The sequence below is a fragment of the Carcharhinus amblyrhynchos genome, chromosome 18, assembly GCF_965287045.1.
Source record: "Carcharhinus amblyrhynchos chromosome 18, sCarAmb.v2.hapA, whole genome shotgun sequence".
Taxonomy (NCBI): Eukaryota; Metazoa; Chordata; class Chondrichthyes; order Carcharhiniformes; family Carcharhinidae; genus Carcharhinus; species Carcharhinus amblyrhynchos.
Genome location: NC_137341.1, coordinates 29,686,289 through 29,709,548, shown reverse-complemented (window position 1 = coordinate 29,709,548; position 23,260 = coordinate 29,686,289). Strand labels below are relative to the sequence as shown.

Genomic DNA, 23,260 nt, shown 5'->3' with positions numbered 1-23,260 from the left:
TCCTACTGCCTGTTCTCTTTTCACAGTCTTGTACGTTCCTCTTCACATGTGTACGCTTTTTTCCGAGCTGCAGTTTCCCCTGAGAATGATATCTTACCTGCAGGACAAAGAACAAACAAAGAGTTTGTCCTTTGTCTTTAAGGCAAGATGTCATTCTCAGAGGAAACTCAGAGGACTCCCATTAGTTTTTTTTTAATGGTTCAGAATTTTGCAGAGGGGTGGTGGTGGTGCTGGAAGATGATTTTAAGGTGTGATGTTGCATGTTTCAGGCTTGAGTTTCTACCACAGTCTGTAGAGTTCAATCTGATTTCAAAAGATGATGTCCCAGAGGACTGGAGGATAGCGAATGTGGTACCGTTGTTTAAAAAGGGTAGGAGGGATAACCGGGTAACTATAGGCCGGTGAGTTTGACGTCAGTGGTAGGCAAGTTGATGGAGAGGATTCTTAGGGATAGGATGTATGAGCACTTAGAGCGCTGCGATCTGATTAAGGATATGCAGCATGGCTTTGTAAAGGGGAAGTCTTGCCTTACGAATCTCGTAGAATTTTTTGAAGAGGTGACAAAAACAGTCGACGAAGGACGAGCCGTTGATGTCGTCTATATGGATTTCAGTAAGGCGTTTGACAAAGTCCGTCACGGTAGGTTGGTAGAAAAGATTAAGGCTCATGGGATACAAAGCCAGGTATCTAGATGGGTTGAGAACTGGCTTGCTAAGAGGAGACAGAGAGTAGTAGTGGAGGGGTCCTTTTCTAGCAGGGGGTCTGTCACTAGTGGTGTGCATGATGTGGGTATGCCGGCGTTGGACTGGCGTAAACACAGTAAAAAGTCTGACAACACCAGGTTGTGCCGCAGGGCTCAGTACTGGGACCTCTTCTCTTTGTAGTATATATAAATGACTTGGAGGAGGGAGTAAGTGGTGTGATCAGCAAATTTGCAGATGACACTAAGATGGCTGAATTGGCGGGCAGTGAAGAGCAGTGTCTGGCAATACAACGGGACATTGATAGGCTGGTATACTGGGCAGATATATGGCAAATGGAGTTTAATCCGGATAAATGTGAGGTGATGCATTTTGGCCGGAATAATGTAAGGCGGAGTTATATGATGAAGGGTAAGCCTATAAAGAGTATAGAAACGCAGCGAGACCTGGGGTGCAGGTGCACAGGTCTTTGAAGGTGGCAGTACAAGTGGAGAAGGTTGTGAAGAAAGCCTATGGTATGTTAGCCTTTATAGGAAAGGGTATAGAATATAAGAGCTGGAGCCTAATGTTGCAGGTGTATAGAACGTCGGTTAGGCCGCATTTAGAGTACAGCGTCCAGTTCTGGTCGCCTTATTACTGGAAGGACGTGGAGACTCTGGAGAGAGTGCAGAGGAGGTTTACCAGGATGTTGCCTGGTATGGAAGGACTGGGTTATGAGGAAAGATTGAGCAAATTGGGGCTGTTTTACCTTGAAAGACGGCGGCTGAGGGGGGATCTAATAGAGGTATATAAGATTATGAAGGGTATAGATAGAGTAAACAGTGGTACGCTATTTCCTATGATAGAGACACGTAGGACAAGGGGCCATGGACTTAAGGTGAGGGGGGAGAGGTATAACACGGATATTAGAGGGAGGTTTTTCACACAGAGGGTAGTGGGGGTATGGAATGCTCTGCCAAGTAAGGTGGTGGAGGCAGGCACACTGGAGTTGTTTAAGAGTAACTTAGACAGGCACATGAGTGGGTTGGAGATGTGAGGATATAGGAGATTGTTTTAAATAAGGTTCATTAGCATTGGGACGTCCCTGGTAATGTAAAAGGATGTGCTTTGATACTAATGTTTTTCTCTTTTAATTCACAGGTTTTAAGTCGGTCCACCTTGTTGTCTAACGAGAGGCATACACGCGATGGGTCGTACTTAGGCTGTTCTTGAATGTTCGAGAGTGGCCTAGTGCTTCATGTCGTTAGGGTGTGCTTAAACTGGACCAGATACTGGGCAACATGACAGCTCAGTGACTATCACTGTTTACTGTGCAGACACATGGATATGGGCCAGTGTCTGTGGGAGTTTGCGCATTCTCCCCGTGCTTGCATGGGTTTTCTCCGGGCGCTCCGGTTTCCTCCCATGCCCCAAAGATGTGCTATTGGGCTGATTGGAAGTAATAAATTGCCCCTAAATTAGTTTCTCTCAATATGGAATGCCATAAAACAATAGATAAGGGTCATGGGTGGAGGGGGGGACTGGTAATGTTAAAATGGCGGTGCGGGCTCGTTGGGCCGAAGGGCCTGTTTCCCGGGCTGTTTTTGTTCTTTGTTCTTTGAATTGGATTTTAGGTTAAGCAGGCTGCTTTTGCTGGAGAAACCATGGGAAACAAGAGGGGATGTCTTTCTGAGAACAAAGGGGATCAATTCTGGGTAGTTCAAAATACAGTAAAATGTCTGACAACACCCGGTTTAAGTCCAACTGATTTATTTGATAGTAAATTCACTAGCTTTCGAGGTTACCCTCTTCGTCAGGTGAATGGAGAGTTCTGGCCTCAGACAGAGCATATAAAGCACAGACGGTTTACAGATTACTGACTAGAATGCGAATCTTTACACCTAACCTGCTGTTCAAGTCCTAAAGTGGCCGACAATGTGAGTGGAAGGAGCACTGATCACAGGTTAAAGAGATGTGTATTGTCTCCAGACAGTACAGTAAGTGAGGTTTTGCAAACCCAGGCAAGTTATGGGGGTTACAGATAGTACGACATGAACCCAAGATCCCTGTTGAGACCATCCTCATGTGTGCGGAAGTTGGCTATCAGTCTCTGCTCAGCGACTCTGCACAGTCGTGTGTCGTGAAGGCCGCCTTGGAGAATGCTTACCCGAAGGTCAGAGGCTGAATGCCCGTGACCACTGAAGTGTTCACCAACAGGAAGGGAACAGTCTTGCCTGGTGATTGTCGAGCGATATTCATTCATCCGTTGTCGTAGCGTCTGCATGGTGTCCCCAATGTACCATGCTTCGGGACATCCTTTCTTGCAACGTATCAGGTAGACAATGTTGGCCTAGTTGCAAGAGTATGTGCCGTGTACCTGGTGGATGGTATTCTCACGTGTGATGATGGTATCCATGTCGATGATCTGGCATGTCTTGCAGAGGTTGCTGTGGCAGGGTTGTGTGGTATTGTGGTCACTGTTCTCCTGAAGGCTGGGTAGTTTGCTGCGAACAATGGTCTGTTTGAGGTTGTGTGGTTGTCTGAACGCAAGAAGTGGGGGTGTGGGGATGGCCCTGGCGAGATGTTCGTCTACATCAATGATATGTTGAAGACTCCGGAGAAGATGTCGTAGCTTCTCTGCTCCAGGGAAGTACTGGACGACGAAGGGTACTCTGTCCACCGTGTCCCGTGTTTGTCTTCTGAGGAGATCGGTGCGGTTTTTTGCTGTGGCGCATCGGAACTGTCGATCTATGAGTCGAGCACCATATCTTGTTCTTATGAGGGCATCTTTCAGCGTCTGGAGGTGTCTGTCACGATCCTCCTCATCTGAGCAAATCCTGTGTATACGGAGGGCTTGTCCATGGGGGATGGCTTCTTTAACATGTTTAGGGTGAAAGCTGGAGAAGTGGAGCATTGTGAGATTGTCTGTGGGCTTGCGGTACAGTGAGGTGCTGAGGTGACCGTCCTTGATGGAGATGCGTGTGTCCAAGAATGCAACTGATTCTGGGGAATAGTCCATGGTGAGTCTGATGGTGGGGTGGAATTTGTTGATATCATCATATAGTTGTTTCAGTGATTGTTCACCATGAGGCCAAAGGAAGAAAATGTCATCGATATATCTAGTGTATAGCATCGGTTGAAGATTCTGTGCGGTGAAAAAGTCTTGTTCAAACCTGTGCATGAAGATGTTGGCATATTGAGGTGCAAATTTGGTCCCCATGGCTGTTCCGTGTGTCTGGATGAAAAACTGGTTGTTGAAGGTAAAGACATTGTGGTCCAGGATAAAGCGGATGAGTTGTAAAATTGCACCTGGAAACTGGCAGTTGTCAGCACTGAGTACTGAGGCAGTTACAGTAATGCCATCGTTGTGAGGGATGTTGGTGTAGAGCGCCGAGACATCCATTGTGACGAGGAGTGTCCCTGGTTCAACTGCTCCATGTGTGCTGAGTTTCTGTAGGAAGTCCGTAGTGTCGCGACAAAAGCTGGGGGTTCTTTGTACAATGGGTTTCAGGATGCCCTCAACGTAGCCGGAGAGGTTCTCACACAGAGTCCCATTGCCCGATACGATGGGATTGCCAGGTGTGATTGCCTTGTGTATCTTTGGGAGGCGGTAGAGATCTCCAATGCGGGGAGTACGTGGAATGAGAGCACGGAGGGTGCTCTGAAGGTCCGGATCAAAGGTCTTGATCAGATTGTTGAGTTGACGAGTGTGTTCTTTGGTCGGATCTGTGGGTAACTGTCTGTAGTGTTCCTCATTGTTTAGTTGTCGGTACACTTCTTTACAGTAATCCGTTCTGTTCAGTATGACGATGGCCCCGCCTTTGTCGGCTGGTTTGATACTCCGTATACACAGGATTTGCTCAGATGAGGAGGATCGTGACAGACACCTCCAGACACTGAAAGATGCCCTCATAAGAACAGGATATGGCGCTCGATTCATAGGTCGACAGTTCCGATGCGCCACAGCGAAAAACTGCACCGATCTCCTCAGAAGACAAACATGGGACACGGTGGACAGAGTACCCTTCGTCGTCCAGTACTTCCCCGGGGCGGAGAAGCTGCAACATCTTCTCCAGAGTCTTCAACATATCATTGATGAAGACGAACATCTCGCCAGGGCCATCCCCACACCCCCACTTCTTGCGTTCAGACAACCACACAACCTCAAACAGACCATTGTTTGCAGCAAACTACCCAGCCTTCAGGAGAACAGTGACCACAACACCACACAACCTTGCCACAGCAACTTCTACAAGACATGCCGGATCATCGACACGGATACCATCATCACACATGAGAATACCATCCACCAGGTACATGGCACATACTCTTGCAACTTGGCCAACATTGTCTACTTGATATGTTGCAAGAAAGGCTGTCCCGAAGCATGGTACATTGGGGAGACCATGCAGACGCTACGACAACGGATGAATGAACATCGCTCGACAATCACCAGGCAAGACTGTTCCCTTCCTGTTGGCAAACACTTCAGTGGTCACGGGCATTCAGCCTCTGACCTTCGGGTAAGCATTCTCCAAGGCGGCCTTCACGACACACGACCGCGCAGGGTCGCTGAGCAGAGACTGATAGCCAACTTCCGCACACATGAGGATGGTCTCAACAGGGATCTTGGGTTCATGTCGCACTATCTGTAACCCCCGTAACTTGCCTGGGTTTGCAAAACCTCTCTTACTGTACTGTCAGGAGACAATATACATCTCTTTAACCTGTGATCAGTGCTCCTTCCACTCACATTGTCGGCCACTTTAGGACTTGAACAGCAGGTTAGGTGTAAAGATTCGCATTCTAATCAGTAATCTGTAAACTGTCTGTGCTTTATATGCTCTGTCTGAGGCCAGAACTCTCCATTCACCTGACGAAGAGGGTAACCTCGAAAGCTAGTGAATTTACTATCAAATAAATCAGTTGGACTTAAACCTGGTGTTGTCAGACTTTTTACTGTGTTTACCCCAGTCCAACACTGGCTTATCCACATCATAGTTCAAAATAAGCAGTAGTGGATTGGTTGATTATTATACATACATCCTTTGAGTATGGGTAAAGTTGGTAGGTAATTAACATTCCGCCGCTGCTGCATAAAGCTGAAATCCCCTACCATCACCATCCATTTACACCATTGGTGGGTGGGGGAGGGGAATAGACATATCTGGAAGTAGCTTCCTTGTAAGGTGGGAGCATAACATCCATGAAAGGAGGGAGATGTGTTGGTTCGTGTGGAGAAGTATATTGTCATTGTATAGTAATATTTTGTGATGTTTGTATTGTGAAAAGCTGCGGTCAAATGGGTTGAAATGTTTTCTTCATCCAGGCTTACTTTGATCTTGTGATGATTCTTGCTAATATACTATGGGCAAGTTTCATTCTTGTGTCTTTTGCCTCTTGCGTCCCATATGCCCTAATGTAAAATTTTCTGTCATCTTACAAAGTGAACAATTCAGATTTATCTAGCTTCTAAAATTTTGTAAAAGACCTTCATTTGCAAACAAGGATACCAGTAAAATACAAGGCCCATGCTAGTTGTCTAGTGAGGTGTTATCTAACGATCCTTTTATGTGTTTTCCATGCCTATTTGAAATGAGTATTAAACATTTAATGAAATTGCTACATTTTTTCCCACCATTCATTTTGTCTCTCCCCTGAAGTCACCAGTTCTCGGATTGTATGCATAGGCATGCTGGCCGCCATTCATTACCTTGCCCAAGTGTCCATGGTTCATGCACAAATGTAGATAGTAATTATTAGACCATTCCATCAAAGACCATTCCATTGCGTTCTCATCTCCGGTTCATATATGCATGGTTTCCCCAGGGGTTATTAAGTAAAAATTGGGAATGTCAGCCTTGGCACCAGGGTGATTTTCTTCTGCTATCCCTTACCTCAAGGGCAAGGAGACAAATTTTAACAACCCAACCACTGTATGGGATACGTAGATTTAAAAATGTTCTACTTATTTTAAAAATCGATTGTGAAATGCAATTTGTAGAGAAAATCATCCCAAAAAATTGAAAAATTCCTGAATAAAAGTTTTACAAATGAGATAGGTTCATAATTTGTCATTAAAAACTGTTTTAAAATAATTCATAATTGGTAGAAAGATGATCTCTCGAAATGATAATTTGTCTTCTCGTACACAAATAGGTAGAAGGAATTAGAGGAAAGTTATTTGTGAGTTTCTCAGCATTAAAGATAAATTGATACCAAATTCGATGACTCGTTTAATTCAACTCAGTCCCTTTCTTTAAGAAAAGTGCAAGGTTGTGCCAGAATGACGTCAATGGCATTCAACACACAAAGAAATATAAGAGAAGCATAGATACTTCATTCATATGAAAAGGTCTCAAGAATATTTGAAGAAGTTGCTGACTTTCCCTCCTTGCAGTGTGTGACTTGGAGAAATCTCATGATTTTTATTTATGGTTTAAAACATGATTTCTAAATTTTTGCGGAAATTGAGAAGTGCTTCTTTGTCACTAAAATTGGGACCATCAAACCTGTTGCTTCAAACCTCATTCTCACAAAGCTTGAAAGGCTCCAATCTAACTGTCCCTGTTTCCCTCCCTTTCCCCACCTACATGCTACTTTTTGGCAACCTCATCTAAAGACACAGAGTTAAGTTCCACACATACATTGATAACATCCAGCTATACAATTATAATTATTGAAGTTTCACCATTGCCCTGCAACAGAAGATGGGACTGATTCAACTGCCCATGTAGAGAGTTAGCATGACCGTGAATGGTCAAATAGGCTCCTCCTGTGCTGTAATAATTGTATGATTCTGTCTCTGCTCTACTTGCTGCCTCTGTGCTATTAGACCATTTATCTAACATTAAGTCTTGGTTGAGCTATAGTTTTTTTTTCCAGATGAAGTTTTGTTAGATGAAGCCATCTTATTTGGCTCCCAATATGAACTTTGCACCTTGTTCCTGTCTCTGTACCCAACCCCAGCCAATGACTGGTTGAAGCAAACTGTGCATACTCTTTTGGCACCCCATTCGCACTTGAACTGAGCTCCTAACCCTAAATGCACACCTTCACAAAGACCATCAACTTGCACCTCTAATATCACTTGTTGCTGCAATTTCCATCCATGCCATTCTTACCTTCATTATTTCAATGCCTTCCGAGCTATCCTCCCACGCTGCATGTGCTGGGAATTACAGCTCATCCGAGGGTCTCCTGCTCACCTTGTATATTGCACCATTATCTGCTAATCCAACATACTGTTCTCACTATGCTGCATTCACTGCAGGATCCCTAATTCCTCCTCCTTAAAATTCTCATGGTCGTATTTAAATCTGTATGGTCTTAGTTAGCTACAAGAGGCACTGCGGCAACTCACCGGGCTATTTCAACAGCATCTTCCAAACCTGCGACCTCTACTACCCAAAGGGTCGGTGCTCGGAACACAGCTTTTTGTTTACTAGACTTGGATCTTGAAGTGCAGAGTACAATTTCAAATTTGCCAATGATATCAAATGCAGAGGAGTGGCAAATGGTAAGTATGAGACAAATTGCCTGCAGTAGGACATAGGCAGGCAGACAAATGGCAGAAGGATTTTAATACGCAGAAGTATGAGATGATGCACTTAGGCAGAAAGGATTGGAAGAGATAATATCTAATTAATGGAACAATTTTAAAGAATGTGCAGGAACAGAGGGACATGTGAGTGCATGTATATTCATTTTTGAAGGTTGCAGGACATATTGAGAGAATGGTTAGCAAAGCTAAAGGGACATTGGGCAGGAAAGATGTGAGGGTGCAGAGCAGATTTTACCAGAATGGTTCTGGGGAAGAGTTGGGTGTTTAGTTACAAGGTTAAATTAGAAAAGCTGAAGATGTTTTCCTTGGAGCAGAGAAGTTGAGGGAAGATTTGTTCACAGTATACATTATAATGACAGACTTGGATAAGGTGGGCAAGATAAAATGCTTCCCCATGAACTGGTAATACAAGGAGTGGGAAACAAAGATCGACGATTTGGGCAAGCAATAGGGGAGGAATATGAGTCTGAACTTGTTTATGCAGCAGTGATATTGACCATGGACCTCGTTGCCCATGAGGGTGTTGGATGCAGAAACAATCAATATCAAAAGGAAATTAAATGGGCATTGCAATAAGAAACTTGCAGAGCCATAGTGACAAAGTAAGAGAGGGGGACTGACTGGATTGCTCCACAGGGAGCTCGTGTGGGTTTGATGGGCTAAGATGCTTCCGTCTGTGTCATATATTACTCTGTTGTGCAGTGATAGTGGAGAGAATGTTTAAGGTGGCGCTGGATGGTTGCCAATTAGGTATATCCCAGATGGTGTTGAGTATTGTTGCAGCTGCACCCCCCCCACGCACATGACAAGTTTATTCATCATACTCAATCCATGTGCCACGTGGGTGATTGAGCGGTTTTGAGGCATCAGGAGGTGAGTTATTTACTGCTGAGTACCAAGCCTCGACCAGCTCTTACAGGTGCATGTATTGGATGATTGGCCCAGTTGAGCTTTTGGTCAGTGGTGATCCCAAGGTGTTGTTCTGGGGATCTAGTGAGGGTAATGCCATCAAAAATCATGGGGAGATGGTTGGACCCTCTCTTGCTGAAGGTGATCATTTTCTGGTACATGTGTGGTACTTGTCATTTATCAGCCAAAGCGTGAACATTGTACAGTCTGGCTGCATGTGGACATGGACAACTTGATTATCGAGGAATTGTAAATGGAGTTATAGAGTTGTGCAGTCATCAGCTGACCGGATGGAATGCATCCGAGGGTTCTGAAAGAAATGGCGGAGGTTATAGTGGATGCCTTGGTGGTTATTTTCCAGACGTCGCTGGATTCCGGGGAAGTGCCGGAAGATTGGAAAACGGCTAATGTTACGCCGTTGTTTAAGAAGGGTGCCAGGCAAAAGGCGGGGAATTATAGGCCGGTTAGTTTAACGTCTGTGGTAGGTAAAATGTTGGAATCCGTCATTAAGGAGGAAATTGCGAGGCATCTTGAAGGGAATTGCTTGATAGGGCAGACGCAACACGGTTTCATTAAAGGGAAGTCGTGTCTGACAAATTTACTGGAGTTCTATGAGGATGTGTCTAGGGCAGTGGATAGAGGAGAGCCGGTGGATGTGGTCTTTCTGGATTTTCAGAAGGCGTTTGACAAGGTACCTCACAAGAGGTTATTGCAGAAGGTCAGGGGACATGGAGTTGGGGGTAGGGTGTTAGCGTGGATAGAGGATTGGTTGTCAAATAGGAGGCAGAGAGTGGGGGTCAATGGGTGCTATTCGGATTGGCGGTTGGTGACTAGTGGGGTGCCCCAGGGGTCGGTGCTGGGGCCTCAGCTATTTACCATTTATATAGATGATCTGGAGGAGGGAACCGAGTGCAGGGTGTCGAAATTTGCTGATGACACCAAGATTGGGGGAAAGGCAAATTGTGCGGAGGGTGTGGAGAGTCTGCAGAAGGATCTAGATAGGCTGGGCGAATGGGCCAGGAAATGGCAAATGGAATTTAATGTTGGCAAGTGTGAGGTGGTCCACTTTGGTAGGAAGAATGGTAGGAAGGACTATTACTTACGTGGCGAAAAACTGCAGCAGGCGACGGTGCAGAGGGACCTCGGGGTCCTTGTGCATGAGTCGCAAAAACCCAGCTTGCAGGTGCAGCAGGTGGTCAGGAAGGCGAATGGGATGCTGGCCTTCATAGCGAGGGGGATTGAATATAAAAGTAGGGAGGTCTTGCTGCAGCTGTATAGGGCATTGGTGAGGCCGCAGCTGGAGTACTGTGTGCAGTTTTGGGCGCCGCACCTGCGCAAGGATATTTTGGCCCTGGAGGGAGTGCAGAGGAGGTTTACTAGGCTGATACCGGAGTTGAGGGGGTTGAGCTATGAGGAGAGGCTGAATAAACTAGGCTTGTACTCGTTAGAGTTTAGAAGAATGAGGGGAGATCTCATTGAGACGTATAAGATGATGAATGGGATGGATAGGATAGAGGTGGAGAGACTCTTCCCGCTCAAAAAAGACAGTAGGACTAGGGGGCACAGCCTCAAGATAAAGGGGAGGCGGTTTAGAACGGAGTTGAGGAGGAACTTCTTCACTCAAAGGGTGGTGAATCTCTGGAATTCTCTGCCCGTTGAAGTGGTGGAGGCTGCCTCGCTAAATATTTTTAAGAAGCGGGTTGATGGGTTCTTGATAAGAGAGGGGATTAAGGGTTATGGGGAGAGGGCGGGAAAGTGGAACTGAGCCACGACAGATCAGCCATGATCTTATTGAATGGCGGGGCAGGCTCGAAGGGCTAGATGGCCTACTCCTGCTCCTATTTCTTATGTTCTTATGTTCTTATGTTCTAAGGTGTCCGTGAGGATTCTGACCTTATAGTAGAGAATTAAGTCAATGCTGAAGCAGCTGAAGACGGCTAGGACAAGGACAACCCTGAGGAAATCCTGTAGTGATGTCCTGTGCCTGAGGTGATGGGGCTCCAAAAATCACAACCCCCTTCCTGTGTGCTTAGCATGATGCCAGCCATTGGAAAGCTAAACTTTACACCCTCCCCAACTTCATACATCTCCTCAACCACCTCAAAACGATCACTGTTGTGTTCAGAATAACTGGGCAGTATGGTGTCACATTGGACTGAATCAGAGAAACCTCCTACAGTGCAGAAGGAGGCCGTTTGGCCCATCAAGTCTGCACCAACAACAATTCCGCCCAGGCTCTATCCCTGTAACTCCACATATTTACTCCACTAATCCCTCTAACCTACGCATCCCGGATGCTGCCTTGATGTCCAGGAAAGTCACTATCAGCCTTCCCACTGGAATTGAGCTCTTTTGTCCCATTTTTAAATTAAGTTTTTAATGAGGCCCAGATCTGTAAGCAGAATATTAATGTATAAGTGGCAGTTGATAGCACTGCCAACTTCTCATTCTGTCACTTTGGTGATAATGGGGTGGTGATTGGGCAGATGGAATTTCTTCTTTTTTGTGGATCGGACCATTTGTGACTGGCTGTGGTAGGACTGCAGAGTTTTGATCTGACTCATTGGTTATGGGATCATTTGGCTCTGATGATAGAATTGTATGCATGCAAGGCAGCAAAAGCAGCAGGTTGTGCTGTACCTTCACAGATTGACACCTCATTTTCAGTTATGTCGGGTACTGTTCCAAGAAGCTCTTCTGCACTGTCACTGATCCAGGAATGGTGTCTTGGCTTGATTATAATGGAGGCACAGATTAAAACTTGCAAACTCTTATCATCTAGAAGGACAAGGGCAGCAGATGCATGGGAACGTCATCACCTGCAGGATCCCCCCTGAAGCCAGACACCATCTTGACTTGCATCTGTGTTGCTGTTCCCTGACTGCTGTTGGGTAAAAGTTTTGGAATTCCTTTTCTAAGAGCTGTATGGATGTACCTACACTATGTGACCTGTAGCCATGACCTTCTTCAGGACAATGATGTCCACATCCTATGAATGAATAAATAAAAAGAGGAATATGATGGGCATTGTTGTGGAGTGGATGTCTGCTGCTGCTGATAGCCCACGTGGATTCTCAGACTTCAGCTGCTAAGTGTGTTCTTAATCTATCACACTGAATGTGGTGGTAGTCGTGTACAACACAATGGAGAGTGTCTTCACGTTGAAGATAGGCTCCAAAAGGCTTGTGCAATGGTCACTTCTATTAACCCTGATATGAACAGATTCATCTGTGACAAATACAGGTTATTCTGTAGCATTGGTGTTCTTACTACCTGCTACCTGCCTAGATTGGCAGCTATGTCCTTTAGGACTCAGTAAGAAGTCTCACAACACCAGGTTAAAGTCCAATGGGTTAATTTGGTAGCAAAAGCCGCTAGCTTTTGGAGTGCTGCCCCTTCATGAGGTGAGTGGGAATTCTATTCACAAACAGTACATATAAAGACACAAACTCAATTTACAAAATAATGGTTGGAATGCATATCTTTACAGGTATCTCCATTTTAGGACTCAGCCAGTTCAGTTAGTTGTGTTATAGCCAGTCCCCATGCTTTCTTCACCAGTGTTCATGGACTGCTGACTCATCAGCTATCTTGTCAGCCTGTTGCTCTTGTGTCTAAAACAGTGCTTCCATTCTTGGCAGCTCATTCGAGGTGTCCATGAGAATGACTTTGCCAGGCTGACCAGCCTGGGTTTGCCTTCACTGTGTTTGAATCTGATGGTTGGGGTGTCACCCATTTTTGTAGAGGATGTGATAACGATGGATTGCTGGTTGTAGAGCAATAATATAAATGATTGAATTGTACTTGCTGACGTGACTCATGGAGGTGAAACAATATGTAAATGAAATGGGTATCTTTATTTAATGTTACCATGCTGGCATTAGATGTTAAAGCTTAATTATAAATTATTAATGTTGAAATTTAGTGAGTGGGGAGTTTGCAGTTAGTACTACATGCAAGGAACATTTGCATATTTTCCAAATAATGTTCACAAAATGAAACCGCAGTGCAGTTCTCACTGTTGTATCCAAAGCACTTTTCACATCAGGGTCACTGTTTAGGTCAAAACAAAATTGTGACCTTAAAGATCATTAAACCTTAAGGTTTGAGAGAGAATATTATGGAGATTTACAGCACAGAAAAGGCTCTTTGACTCATTGAGTCTGCATTGACAACAACTTTCTTTAAAGTTATGCTATTCCCATTTTCCAGCACTTCTCCCTTATCCTTGAATGTTGTGATATTTCAAATACTCGTCCAAATATTTTTTGAAGGTTATAAAGTTTCCATCTTCCACAACCTTCCCAGGTAGTACATTTGAGATTCTCATCATCCTCTGAGTGAATTTTGTTTTTGCAACTCCCTCTGAATCTCCTGCCCCTCACCCTAAAACTATGCCCCCTCATGATTGATCCCTCAACCAAGGGGAACAGATGCTTCCTATTCATCCTGTCCATATCCCTCATAATGTTATACACCTCAATCATGCCCCCCTCAGCCTTCTCTGCTCTGAAGAAAACAATCCATGTCTATCCAGTCTTTTCTTTTTAGCTCAAATGCTCCATCCCTAGCAAAATCCTGGTGAATCACCTCTGTACCCCCTCCAGTGCAATCATATCCTTTCTACAGTGATGTGACCAGAACTGCACAGAGTGCTCCGGCTGTGGCCTAACCAGTGTTCTGTATAGCTCCAACATAACCTCCTTGCTCTTATCCTCATGCCACAACTAATCAAGCAAGTGCCCCATGTGCCTTCTTAACTAACCTATTTACCTTTTCTGATGCCTTCTGTGATCTGTGAATAAATACCTCAAAATCCATCTGTTCCTCAGAGCTTCCCAGTGTCCTGTCATTCATTAAATACTACCTTATTTTGTCCTGTTACTTCTTCCAAAGTGTATCTGTCAAGGTTAAATACCATCTGCTACTGCTCTGCCCATCTGACCAATCCATTTATATCTTCTTGTAACCTATGATCTCCTTCACTATTAACCACCCTACTAATTTTGGTATCATCTGCAAGCTCGCTTAACAATCCCCCCACATTATCATCTGTATCATTTATGTAAATAACAAACAATAAGGGACCCAGCACTGAACCTTGTGGTACACTACTGGATACTGGCCTTAGTCACTCAAACTACCATTGTGTCCTATTACTAAGCCAGTTTTGGATCTATCTCGCCAAGTTCACCTGAATTCCATGTGCTTCAACCTTCTCAATCAGATTGTGCTACCAATAGCAGTGATTTGAATGTTTTTCATAATAAGTAATGCTCTTTCCACTGTTAAAGTGAACATGGCATAACTATTGAGGTCTTGTTTCATATCAATTGGTGCGGAGCCCTGGATTTAAAAAGTCACTTTCGTTTATGATTGGATCACAGTTCTTTGGGCACAGTCAACCTTCTGTGGCAGTCATTCATGTTTGTCATGGCTAAATCCAATGCTGAGGTTTCATAACAATAAAATGAACAAGAAACATGTCTGACAACAATTTTCCATGAGTCATCAGATGGAGACTAGGAGTGAGAAGTCACGTTCCCACTTCTCTCCACTCATAAGGAATCAGTTATAGTACACCTACCATCAATTACATGTTACACGTTCTTTCTGGTCTGCATGACCTTAATTGACACAAGCCCACCACCCAATGAAATTAATTGCTAAATCACAAAGCCTTTTTTACTTGAAATGAATCTGGATGCTTTCAGAATTGATTTGGCCGACTGTCCCATTTCAAAATAAAAAAGGCTTCATGATTTAGGGTTTCCCAAAGTTTTCCAGCTGTGGAACCCCTCGTGACCTCTCAGTAGCTCTGAGGAGCCTCAAACATTTTTATCATGTTGATGACACATTTTAGGCCTCCTCTCATAACAGCCCTTGCATGAATCCCCTCCCAAAGCTCCCATCACACGAACCCCTCCCAAAACCTCCCTTAGATGATTCATGGAATCCCTGCAGTGCAGGAGGCCATTCGGCCTATTGAGGCTGCACTGACTGTCTGAAAGAGCTTCTTACCCAGGCCTACTCCTGCCATATCCCCATTACCCCACATATTGAGCCTGCAAATCCCCCTAACCTACACATCTTTGGACACTAAGGAGCAATTTAGCATGGCCAATCCACCTAACCTGCACATCTTTGGACTGTAGGAGGAAACTGAAGCACCCAGGGGAAACTTATTCAGATACGGGGAGAATATGCAAACTCCACATACATTCACCCAAGGCTGAATTCCCTCCAAAATCCTCCTCCAAGGCCCTCTTACATGAGTCTCCTGCCAAAGCCTTTCCAGGAATTTCCTCCCAATGGCCTCTCCCATGAATCCCCTGCCAAAGCCCATCTCACATGGCCTCCCTCACATAGCAGTTAGTTCATTTGCCTGTTTTTTTTTGAAAAAAATGTTCTTGGGATATGGTTGACTCTGCCAAGCTAACAATTTCTCTTCGTAAAAGTAAATAAACTCCTCTGCCACTGCCTGTCTGCCATATAGGCCGCTGCTGCACTTGCTCAGCTGGCTTTCTGCCCAGCAACAGAAAAAACATCAAATTGGCCAATCGGGAATTTGCATCTTTGAGCGTTGGCTTTTGATGGGCCGGCTAGTGAACCTATCAAAAGCCAGTGCCCAGAGGGTGGGCTCTGGTTGGTGTATTTGTTCTTCTTCTATTTCTTTGATTTATGGCCATTGCTGTATCTTGAATCTTTGCTTCTCCAGCTGACTCGGGCACACATTTTAGTTTGTAGGTGTGTTTTAGTTCGCACGCATTTTAAAAATGCTGCCTCTTTGTCATGTGGTTGCTGAAGATTCCGCAGAACCTCTGGAAACCTCGACTAGCATTCCAGAATTCTGAAGACCCCAGTCTGGTAACCACTGAACAAGAGAGGCTATTGAATAAACACCAAAAGAAGAATGCTAACGCCTGCCAAGAAGAGAATGATTGAATGCCAATCAGAGGCTAACCTCTAATTGACCCCAAGATCTGTCTAGGTTAGAGATTCCTAAACTTGCTTTCGCCCAGTGTCTGCCCCGTCTCACTAAGAAACAATATTTTTTGAATCTAATCAGAGGATTTAATTTTCTCAGCTAACATCAGTCACCATGCATGAGCAGCAAGGTTACTATACTACTGATGGTTGTGTTGCTTGTTGGTATTTATGACCAGGATCTGCAAAGTAATCTAAGCAATTCAAAGAGGCTTCAAATTCCAAATTAACCCCCACACAATACTGATCTTGCTATTATACGTGGATTGGCCATGCCAAATTGCTCCTTAGTGTCCCGAGATGTGTAGGGTAGTGGGATTGGGGTGGGGGTGGGGGTAAATATTTGGGATTATGGAGAACAGGTCTGGGTGGGATTGCCCCTTAGTGTAAGGGGGATTAAATGGGGTTACAAGAATAGGGCCTGGGTGGCATTGTGGTCGGTGCAGACTCAATGGGCCAAATGACTCCTTCTGCACTGTAGGGATTCTATGATTATGCCGACTTAAATGTTCAGACAGTAGCAGCTTTCGTTTCTGTTTACTTATTCAGTTTAACAATTTGTTTTGAAACTGAAATCAATAAAATGCAAAAAATCTCAACACAAATGCAGTAATCTGAATATGAGAAGCATTTTTTGCTAAATCATGCAAATATATCTGAAGGAGTTGTTCAGTGTTGTAGATCAATGAAAACCTGCAAAGTGGTCACAGCTTTCAAGTTTGGGTTAGCTTGAAAGGAAGTGGTTTGACAGTGTTAGACAGCCACAAACATAAGTTTCCTAAATGTAAACAACTGTGTTGTTCATTCAGTGCACAGTTGCTCTGTCATGAAGGCCCGCCTTCTCAACCTTGTCCCTTGCCTTGAGGGTGTGGTGATCCTCAGGTTAAATCACCACTGGTCAGCTTTCCCCCCTCAAAGGGGAGAGCAGCCTATTGACATCTGGGAGTATGGTGACTTCAGCTTTTGAGATTACTGTTAGGCTGAAGGAAGTAAGTTTTTGTTTTGTTGAGAAATGTTTTCCTTTAAGCAACAATACACACAAATCACAATTGGTTAAACACTGCAAATGTTTTTTGCAGTTTGAGATCAGTGTTATAATCAGCAATGTTGTAGCTGGCATTCAAATGTTGAGAAAGAAACCAAAATGGATGCTTTGCAGTGCAACCTCTGCCTTACCTTCTGGCGCATGTGGGGTTAGTTACTGCTCTCTGACTCTCTTGCTCGTCCCCTCTCTTGCTTTCCTGAACAATGTGTTTAAGGCTGGCACCCTGCATTGCCAAACTGGTGTTGCCAATATGATTTAATACTAATGATGGATTACAGACTTGGGACGGAATCTTATGGCCATTCACATCTGTGGGATTTTTTGGTCCTGCTGCAGTGAACGAAGATTTGGCTGAGCACCTAATTCTGCATTCTTGCTGCAGTGGCAGTGAGGCATGAACTGCCAGTGAGATCATGTCCTCAGTGTTCCAGCAACTTTGATATTGTAAAGAACTGGCGCAAGTATTTTTAAAGACCGCATCCCTTTTTATAAATGTTGAAAGTATCTGGGCAGCACAGTAGCTCAGTGGTTAGCACTGCTGCCTCACAGTGCCAGGGACCTGGGTTCGATTCCTGGCCTCGGGTCACTGTCTGTGCGGACTTTGCACGTTCTCCCCGTGTCTGCGTGGGTTTCCTCCGGGTGCTCCAGTTTCATCCCACCGGCCAGAGATGCGGGGTTAGGTTGATTGGCCATGATAAATTGACCCTAGTGTCAGGGGAAATAGCGGTGTAAATATGTGGGGTTATGGGAATAGGGTCTGGGTGGGATTGTGGTTGGTACAGACTTGTTGGACCAAATGTCCTCCTTCTGTACTGAAGGGATTCTATGATCATTCTGGTTTCATAATCAGCCAGACATCACTGATTACTGTGCCCAAGAATAATTCTATTGCTTCAATAATAAAACTTTTCCAAGACACTCAAATATGATGAGATTTATGTTGTATATTTAAATGGAGTGTGTCAAATTGGGAAAAACAAACTTTATGCACACTGAATTTACCTATACAAATATGGAGAAAATAAATAATGCAGTTAATGTATCTTGAATGTGCTACATTTAAGTTTAAGTTGGGAAATGCTAACTTTATATTTACAATTGGAATCTGTTGCTTTGCTGTTAAGATCTTTTCTTGGCACTGAAACCAGCTGTCAGAGTGATGGGTGTCAGAGTCGTAAGATCGGCATGTAAAATTACGGATCTTCCAGCTTTGATTCACTATATTAAGTGTTTATCATCTTCAAGACCATGCTTCTTAAATCCTTCAAGCAGGTTCAGTTATAGTACAATTTCATAGAAGAACAAATAAAACATTTCCCTTGATTTCAGCCAACTCTCCACATTATCCTCCTGACAATCTCACTGTAACTGCAGTTTGGGGGCCCTAGATTTGGACCACAAGTCTGCCAGGGAGTTTCTGAGCCGTGAATAAAGCAGAATGGTCAGGTTACCAGTTAACATGACTGCTTTGTGGTAGACACAGGCCACGTGTGAGCGATGCCAAGGATCAATGATAGTTTTTTTTTATTCATTCGTGGGACATGGGCAATGTTGACTGCTAGCATTTATTGCCCATCCCTACTTGCCCTGGTGGTGAGCCGTCTTCTTGAATCACTGCAGTCCACGTGCTGTGTGTTGACCCACAATGCTGTTAGGGAGGGAATTCCAGGATTTTGACCCAGCCACTGCAAAGAACAGCGATATATTTCCAAGTTAGGACGGTGAGTGACTTGGAGGGGAACTTGCAGGTGGTGGTGTTCCCATGTATCTGCTTCCTTTATCTTTATAGTTGGAAGTGGTTGTGGGCTTGGAAGGTACTGTGTAAGGATCTTTGGTGAATTGCTGCAGTGCATCTTGTAGATAGTACACACGGCTGTTACTGAGTGTCAGTGATGGAAAGAACAGATGTTTGTAGATGTGGTGCCAATCAAGCGGGCTCCTTTGTCCTGGATGGTGTCAAGCTTCCTGAGTGTTGTTGGAGCTGCACCCATCCAGGCAGGTGGGCAGTATTACATTACGTTCCTGACATGTGCCTTGTAGATGGCGGATAGGCTTTGGGAAGTCAGGAGGTGAGTTACGTGCGCCAATATTCCTAGCCTCTGACCTGCTCTTGTGGCCACTGTTTTCATTTGTGAGTCCAGTTGAGTTTCTGGTCAACGGTAATCTCAAGGATGTTGAGAGTGGGGGATTCAATAATGGTGACACCATTGAATGTCAAGGGGCGGTGGTTAGAGAGCCTCTTATTGGTGATGGTCATTGCCTGGCATTTGTGTGGCGTGAATGTTTCTTGCCACTTACCAGCCCAAGCCTGGATATTGTCCAGACCTTGCTGCATTTGGACACAAACTGCTTCAGTATCTGATAGAGGTGTAGAAGATTGATGGGCTGTCTCCCCATTAGCCTATTCTACAAGGACTTGGGGACGTAGATTTTAGATCTGGACTGAATGTGAGGCAGCAAGTGCTAGTGGCCTGGGATTCACTGCCTGCAACGCCAAAAGAGCCAACAATTTCAAAAGGAAATTGAATAAGTGCTGGAAGGAAATAAACTGCATGGCTACAGGGATGCTGTGGGACCGACTGGATTGGTCCATAGGAAGCCAGCATGGGCTCAGTGAACCTGATGGCCTCCTCCTATACTGTAAATGACTTCCTGTAGTTTAAGAGCTAATGTCATTTCTGTTATTCTGTTACAGAACTGCCCGGGCAGCAGAAGGTCCGGTTTACAAAGGAACCTGCAAATGCTTTTCCCGTTCTAAAGGCCATGGATTCATCATCCCTGCAGATGGAGGGGCAGAAATCTTTGTTCATATCTCTGAGTAAGTTGTTAAGAGTCTATAGTGTGCTTATGTGGAATGATATCACAAGGGTAATATTATCGAGTTTAAAAAAATCACATCAGCATGCTCTTGCCTAATCCTAGATTGAATGTGTGCCTAATAGGTTGATAGCCTATAAGTATAGTGGAATTAATAAATTAGGGATATATTGAGGGTTGTATCAGCCATCTCTTTTTATAGGTTTCAAAATGGTTATTGTATGTATTGTTACAAACAAAACAATAGTATGGTTCTAGGCTCAGAATATTCTGTTGGAAATAATTTATGGGCCCTCTAACTAGTTGTGTTGGATCTAAGGCAAGAAATAATTGGAGCTCGTAATAAAGGCTATGTAATTACTGCAGGGAATTTGAATCTTTATTATGGTTGCACAAATCAAATGGCAAAGGTTTTATGGAAGTTGAGTTTGTAGGATGCTTTCACAACAGCTTCCTGGCATAAAACTCTTTTAGATCTTGAAGTTTAAAATTGAGGTGAATTCCATATTATATTTGAGCGCAACATAACATTGGTCCAAAACAAGAATCTTACACTTAAATGAATCCAATTTCATTGGTGTGAGGGAAGAGTTGGCTTAAGTTGATTGGGTAAATAGACTACGAGGCGTAGCAGTAAATAAAGAAAACATTTGAAGAACCGATTCAACATTTTCAACAAATGTATACTCCATTTAAAAATAAAACAGCAAGGAAGATCCATCTGTGGCTTACAAGAGAGGTTAAATGATAACGTTGGGTTAAAAATAGAGGTGTAATATGTAGCAGAGAATAGTAACAGTATATCTAAGGGCTGGAGATTTTAGCAACTAATAAAAGGTGACCAAAAAGTTGATTAAAGAAGAGGAGCATCGAACACGGGAATAAATTAGCTAGCAATATGAAAACAGATTATAAGAGCTTTTACTGATGTATAAAAATATATAAGTATATAAAAAGGAGAGTAGTTAAAATGGACATTGATCGTTTAGGGGCAGAGATGGGTGAAATTACCATGGAGTATGAGGAGATGACAGAGATGATGAATTATTTTATGTCCATCTTCACAGTAAAAGACTCAAGTTACAAACCAGAATTCAAGAGTGACCAAAGAGCTAATAACGTGGTTAACGTCAGTGGAGAAGAAGTGTGAGAGAAACTCAAGGGACGAAAAGCCTACATATCTCAGAAATCTGATTTATTATCTACCCCTGCTCCTATTTCTATGTTCTTGTGTTCGAAGATGCTTCACAGGAACGTTATCAAACTAAGTCTGACAGAGTCATATAAGGAGAAGTTAGGGCAGATAATTTAAAGCTTGGCCATAGGAGGGTAGATTTTATGGAGCATCTTAATGGAGAGGAAGAAAAGAGGCAGAAAGAGTTTGGGGAGATCTTGGGCTGGGGCCACAGCCATCAGTCATGGGCAGTAAAAATTGGGGATTAGTGTCAGAATTAGGAGAGCACAGAGATCTTGGAGGATTTTGGTGCTGAAGCAGTGATTACAGAAATAGAGGAGGGAATTGAAAACAAGGATGAGAATTTTAAAGTTGAGGTGTTGTGTGCTTGGGAGCTGCTGCCAGTGTGGTCATGCAGGTGTGTTGGGTGAACAGAACTTGTGTGTGTGTGTGTTTGTGTGTGTGTGTGTGCTAGAATAGTAGTAGGAGAGTTTTGGATCAGTTTGGGCATCCAAGTTGGGGAGTGGACAGCTGGGAGATCAGTGGAATAGTTGAGTTGATCGGTAACAAACGTGTGGATGATGGTTTTGGGAGCAAATGAATTGTGGCAGGCTATTGATGGGTAATGTTACAGCAGATGTGGTCATGGTGATGTAGAGAGTGTGAGATTGCCAGTGCAAGTTGTGGTAAAATAGAGTCATGGAGTTGTACAACACAGAAAGAGGCCACTTGGCCCATTTTGCCTTCACCGGCCATCAAGCACCTATCTATTCTCGTCCCTTTTCCAACACTTGCTTTGTGGTCTAAACTAGGATGTCAACATTTTGAACAGTTTGCTTTAGTCTCAAACTGTGACCAGGAAGGGGAATGGAATCAGTGGCTAGGAAACAGTTTGGAGACATCCGATAGGAAATGAAGTTTATTGTATGTTCTGTATCTTAGTGCACTCCTCCAGAGTATTTGCTATAGCTTCCAATTTGTACGTGCTTTGAACAATAACATTGATCTTTCTGTTCTCGAGAAATCAAAAATGCATAACGTTCATGAGCGTGACATTTGAGTCGGTGTATCACCTGGAATTTGTGGCATAGAATTAGATTGATCAGCCCAGCTGATGTATGCCAGTGTTCAAACTCTTTACCAGCTCCTTCTTGTTCTAATTACTTCTCACCATCCTGTCCCCATGTCCTTCACTTCCCTTCCCCTCGTATATCTATCAAGACCTTCCCTTAAATGTGTCGGTGCATCCTCCTTCAATCATTCCTTCTGGCAGCGAATTCCACTTGCTCACAAGTGTGTGAAGAAAACCCTCCTAAATTCTCTATTTGATCTGTTACCGGCCGTCTTGTGTATCTATATCCTCAGATCTCTTTGTTCCTCTCCTCACTTAGCTTTATACTTTCCAAGGAATGAATGGCCTGCACCCTTGCTCCAACCAAAGTGGCTTTGTCATGCTGAATTTAATTTACCATTTATCTGTCCATTCTGAGACTGGAAATTTTCTGTCCAGCCTGTCATGGGAATCATTGCAGGTGGCGGATGGGGGAGGACGGATTTTCTGGTTTTGGGGTGTGTGTGGCCAGAAAATCTTGTCTGCTGCAAGTCGGTATGGCATTTTGTATTTTGGTGCACCCCTTCAAAGTATTAGCTGGTATCATTGCAAATTCCAGCATTTCTCCAATTTTACAGTACAAATTGTTTATGGTAAATTAACAGTAGTCACAGTATAGATTCTAAATCTTTTATAGCTTTATTCCTGAATCTCATTGTGCAAACAATCCCATGTTTGAAATTGTGTAATTATTGTTCCTGTTCTCTTTTTATTTTAATGTTGTTGCTGTAATATGTGTGAACATATGGGAACCAGCTTAATTTTACCACAGAGCTCAGCAACTCCATTCAAATTTGCAAGTCACCGTGAAACTAACTATTGAAAACCATTTAAAATTTCCCATCATGAAACAAAATCTTGAGCTGCCAATGTATTTATTTTGAAATAATCATTACAGTAATCACTTGTTTATGTTATTTAAAAATTGCATATGTTCTCCCTTTAATTCAAAAAACTAAACACCATCATCTAT

The 23,260-nt window shown here is 43.7% G+C and overlaps 1 protein-coding gene across 1 annotated transcript in view; it reads left to right on the top strand.

Moving 5' to 3' along the window:
• carhsp1 (calcium regulated heat stable protein 1) overlaps positions 1 to 23,260 on the top strand; it is a 91,920-nt gene that overhangs the window by 50,090 nt on the left and 18,570 nt on the right. Inside the window, exon 3 of the mRNA XM_080206652.1 lies at positions 19,881 to 20,003. Coding sequence (XP_080062778.1) covers positions 19,881 to 20,003 — 123 coding nt within the window. The remainder of the gene's footprint in view (positions 1 to 19,880; positions 20,004 to 23,260) is intronic.